Consider the following 4,961-nt stretch of genomic DNA (forward strand, 5'->3'; position numbering starts at 1 on the left):
ATTAGAACTATTAGTGCAAGCGGTGTAGACTATCATTATGAGACGTTTTCTGATTATAGGTGACGTGCCCTTAGTGTGCATTTTGTGTACCTTATTTACTATTTTTCTCGATCAGCCTATGATACCTATTGAGTACAAGTAAACCGTACTCACTCCTACTTTACCATTCTGGGGAAGATCCATGTTCGAGTGCGCCCTACATTGCTTGATTTGGGCGATTGTTAGAGCTTTTAAGGTAGTTGGTGATTTTAGGCGTTCAGATGTATTCTACTACCTTTCCTTATAGACTATATCTTTATTTTCCTTTTAGACACAGAGTTTCTCTTGTATTTGAATATCTTGTTTATTTTTTTGGATTCGAGTTGTACTATTTACGTTCTTATATAGTTGACACCTAGTTTTGGGAGTTATGATTGCAGTATTATGTTTCTTTCCGCATTTATTATACTTGTATGGTTCAGCTTCATTCTAGAAGTGTCACGACCTAAACTAGGGACTAGTCGTGAGGGGTATCTCAAGTCTGCCAAGGATTGGAGACCACCCCTATTAGCCTTGTCAACCCGAACACAATATAACTAGTAGCGGATGAGTTCCAAACATATAACAAGATAGATAAATCAACTGAAAAGGATCTAAGAATCCACAATACTAAATACAACCATATCATGTCCACAAAAGTCTCTAAGAAACTAAATATCAATCAAAGTTGGGACAAGCCCCCGACCATAGCCAAAAACCCACAGAAATAGTCTAAGACATAAGTAAAGACAAGACCATGAAATGAGGGCCTTCCGGAGAATGAAAGCTCACCAATTTAAAGCTGACTCTCAGACAATCTAGAAATCACCTACCACTTGATAACGCTCAAATTACACTCTTGAATGGGTGTAAGCAATCATTGTCAATATAAAACCCAACTAGGTTGGGGTTGAATCCCACAGGGAATAGGGTGTGAACTTCGATTTGTTTACAAAAGACTTTACTGGTAGTTTACTATTTCTGAAAGATGGGGGTTTAAGTTCTCAGTGTGTTAAATATCACTTTCAATAATTCAGTGTTTGTAATCAAGATAAATGGGAAACCAGAGCTATGTTCACCAAGGGTTTTGGGAATTGACAGATACTAGGTAATGCTAGAGATTTTTGGAATGAGTAGAACAATAGAATATCCCTGACGATTATACTATCTGACTTATCTCTCGACCTCACCAGACAATTTATTATCTAATTCTCTCGAACTAAGATAACTTATCTATTTCCAATAGGATGTTATCTTAGGTAGATTAATCCAGTTACGACATTAATCATTAAACAGAAGCTTGGTAGCTTCCGAGTCCCTGTGATAATTCACGTTCCCTAGTCTATTTCTCCGTTAGAAGCAAATAAAACCTAAGCATAATCTAATGTTTGCAACCACTAGATTTCAGTTCAAACAATAGAATTTCAAGATGTTCTACTACTCTTTGAATCCGTTAATCACCTAGCATCATATCAAACCCTAATCCATGGATCCCACAACCCTGGCTAATGGAATTAGCCGCTCATGATTTGATGAACCAACTCACAAGTTGAATTCATAATGATAAAGATAACTTACAATCAGATGAAAAACAACAAGTAGTTTCTTCGATTAAATCACCAGGTAGAAACCCAAAAATAGTTGATAAAAACAAAAATAATTGATGTAAGAGAGCAATGTTATGTACCTCTCTTCCCTAGGTTAATGTCTGATAGCTCACAAAAAATCCTCCTCACAGGTCTTTTTATAGTCAACCCTAAATAAGGAAATAAGATTAATATTTAAGATTTTCTGCGGGATAGGTGACGGCATTCTTGACGGCGCATCATACATATGACGGCGTGTGCAGTCTGCCGTCAAGGTTTCCAGTGAATTACTATCTTCTAATCTTTATGACGGCGAATCTGAAGACGTGTCAAATATGTGATGGCCTATGAAAAATGTCATCACATCTTCACTGGGAATCAGCATAATCTGCCTCAGTTGACGGCCACTTTGATGGCCTATCCCATTGTTGACGGCGCGTTCCAAACGTCGTCACATTTTATCCCAATTTTTCAAGTTCTGTCTAACTTGACGGTGACTTCGACAGTCTGTCATATGTTCTGACAGCGCATCAAAAAGGGCGTCAACTTCACTATAGATCATTTGCACCAAATTTCAGCTAATTTCTTCTTCCTTTCTTTGGCTTCCTCCCTGATCACTTGTGTCTGCATTACAACAGTAAAAGCAATCAAAAACAACAAAAGTTGCTTAAGACTTCACAATTACTCTGGGTTAAAGGCCTTAAATGTGTTTGCCACTGCGCAGACATCAACACCCTCAACTTAAAGCAATTGCTTGTCCTCAAGCAACTTAATCTAAGTAAGAAAGCACATGGCACATTCAGCACCCATAACTCAAAACAAATTTATTCTTTCAAAGCCAAACCACTGGGCATATCATTGAAAACAGTACTGTAACACAAAGAAATCAAGTGGTATCATCAATTTTTGGCTATGATAACCATTCATACATCAATACCACATTTTCTAAACAAGCAAGTAGTTAGTGACGATACTCGTGTGCCCTCATAACAATGAAATCCCCCTCTCCTCATACGAGATGTCTATCCATACAAATTGGGGTTTATCATAAGTCTTTCACTCTCATAAGAAAGTTCCATTCAAAGTATGCCAAGTACCATAGGCTTGCCCTTATTTTCATTACCAGACCTCAGATAGGCCATTCAAGATCACTATAGGGCTTCTTGTAGGCTTGTACTATGGTTTGGGGCTGGTATGGTACTCAAGGTTATTTAGAGTGACTATGCTTCCTTGTCACTATACTTCATTCTTGGACTCACTAATGATCTTCTTTCGTTTCTCCTCTTTTTTTGACTATCCACATTCAAGTTGGGTGCTGTAACAACCCTTTTTTTTTTATTTTTTTTACTTTATTAGCATTAATAGCACCCTGCTCTAGTTTATTCTCTTTTAATCCACCATTCTTCATGATCCTCATTTTACACCATGCACCTCTATGGTAGCCACCCTCAACTTAGGTTGTTTGCCTAAATCAAGGTGCTCAGTGTCCAAGGAAGCCCAGGGGTAAATATGTCTATTACGATATCAATGGGAAGGTGAAAGGTGTCATACAAAATAAATGGTCAAACTAAGCTCTAAACAGGGATCAAAAGGGCGTTATACATACAGGGAAGAATATTTAGGCTAAAAGTGAGTTAATGAACGACAACCTATGATTCTATCCTGACTCCTATCTCAAGATCATAGCAAGACTAACCGGGAAAGTTCTGGCTTTGGCATCCAGAGGGAAATAAGTAATAGCTCACACACCTGGCACACAAGTATATCACATATTACCACTTATCTAGTTTATGCCATTATTCAGTAATGATCATCAAACAGCTATAATTAATGCGACAACAAGAGTAACAATGGTCACAAGTAAATGTAATCTGCACAGTTTATCAAGCAAGGCATTGGAAGGATGGTTAAGTGGTGAGCAAAACATGTCATAGCCTTTTGTGCCCTCCCTTTTTTTGAACTATTTTACAACAATAGAATACCAGTCACCCTCAACTTAGAACTAAGGCAAAAGACTAGATTAAGAGTTAGAGTATACATGAACTAGTTTATTTTCAGGGATCATGGGTTGCCTCCCATGCAACGCTTGATTTAATGTTGCGGCATGACTCACGTGTCTCGATTACCTCAGACTTTATCAAGATAGCTGATGGTGATGCTTTTCACTGATTCTTCCAGGCCAATGTAAAGCTTGACCCGTTGCCCATTTACCTTGAATGTACTGCCATCTCCATTTTCAAGTTCCACCACTCTGGATGAGTGTAATTGATTTACCTTAAAAGGACCTGACCACTTAGATTTCAGCTTTCCTGGGAATAATTTAAGCCTAGAATTAAACAGAAGCACCAAGTCCCCTTTATTGAACTCTCATTTCTCTATTTTCTAGTCATGGTACTTTTTTATCTTTTCTTTATACAAATCTACTCGTTCATATGCCCTGAGATGGAATTCATCCATTTCATTCAGTTGCCCCAGTCGCATCTCTGCTGCTTCCTTCCAATTCAAATTCAACCTCTTGAACGCCCACAAAGCCTTGTGTTCCAGCTCTATTGGCAAATGACACACTTTTGCATAGACCAGCTGAAATGGTGACATGCCAATGGGTGTCTTAAAAGCAGTTCGGTACGCCCACAAGGCATCATCAAGTTTTTGGGACCAGTCTTTTTGGCTAGCATTAACTGTCTTAGCTAGGATGGCATTAACTTCACGATTCGACACCTCCACTTGCCAACTGGTTTGCGGGTGGTATGGAGTAGCCAGTTTGTGTTGTTTCACTCCATATTTTGCTAGGGCTTCTCGATTTATTGCAAAAGTGAGATCCTCCATCGCTTATGATAGTACGTGGTACTCCGAAGCGAGAGAAGATATTATTTTTGAGAAAAGAAATGACTCTCTTTCCCTTATTGTCAGCCAAAGTAACATCTTCAACTCATTTAGACACATAGTCAACAACAACCAGAATATACTCTATTCTATAAGAACTTATAAACGGCCCCATGAAGTCAATGCCTCAGACATCAAATAATTCCACTTCAAGCATCTTAGTCAATGGCATTTCATGTCTTTTAGATATTGATCCCTGCCTTTGACATTGATCACATTTTTGCACAAACTCGTGGGCATCTTTAAATAATGTTAGCCAATAATAGCTACTCTGCAACACCTTTTTAGTCCCAGTTGGGGGTCACCTGTAGGGTGACCCCCAACTGGGGAAGCATGGCATGCTTTCAGTATGGACAGTACATCTACTTCGGGTACGCATCTCCGTATGGTGCTTTTTGCACACTGCTAAAAAAGATAAGGCTCATTTGCGAAGTAGTGTGTTACATCATGCAAAAACTTCTTCTTTTGGTGAAA

The 4,961-nt window shown here is 38.6% G+C and overlaps 1 protein-coding gene across 1 annotated transcript; it reads right to left on the bottom strand.

Moving 5' to 3' along the window:
* Positions 1 to 2,162: 2,162 nt before the first annotated feature.
* LOC124895802 lies at positions 2,163 to 4,430 on the bottom strand. The gene is made up of 3 exons (XM_047406225.1): positions 4,075 to 4,430; positions 3,816 to 3,930; positions 2,163 to 2,228 (listed from the first exon to the last, which is right to left on the bottom strand). The coding sequence occupies exons 1-3, from the start codon at positions 4,428 to 4,430 to the stop codon at positions 2,163 to 2,165; spliced, it is 537 nt and encodes a 178-aa protein (XP_047262181.1).
* Between the last annotated feature and the right edge of the window lie 531 nt (positions 4,431 to 4,961).

Source organism: Capsicum annuum, unplaced genomic scaffold, assembly GCF_002878395.1.
Source record: "Capsicum annuum cultivar UCD-10X-F1 unplaced genomic scaffold, UCD10Xv1.1 ctg997, whole genome shotgun sequence".
In the NCBI taxonomy this organism is placed as follows: Eukaryota; Viridiplantae; Streptophyta; class Magnoliopsida; order Solanales; family Solanaceae; genus Capsicum; species Capsicum annuum.

Excerpts from the sequence above, each read along its gene's own strand:
- LOC124895802 (XM_047406225.1), bottom strand. The coding sequence starts at position 4,430 with ATGGAGGATCTCACTTTTGCAATAAATCGAGAAGCCCTAGCAAAATAT. Across the intron at positions 3,931-4,074 it reads GCAGCAGAGATGCGACTGGG|GCTTAAATTATTCCCAGGAA; the intron begins GCAACTGAATGA and ends GTTTAATTCTAG. Across the intron at positions 2,229-3,815 it reads GAGATGGCAGTACATTCAAG|ACACAAGTGATCAGGGAGGA; the intron begins GTAAATGGGCAA and ends GTTGTAATGCAG.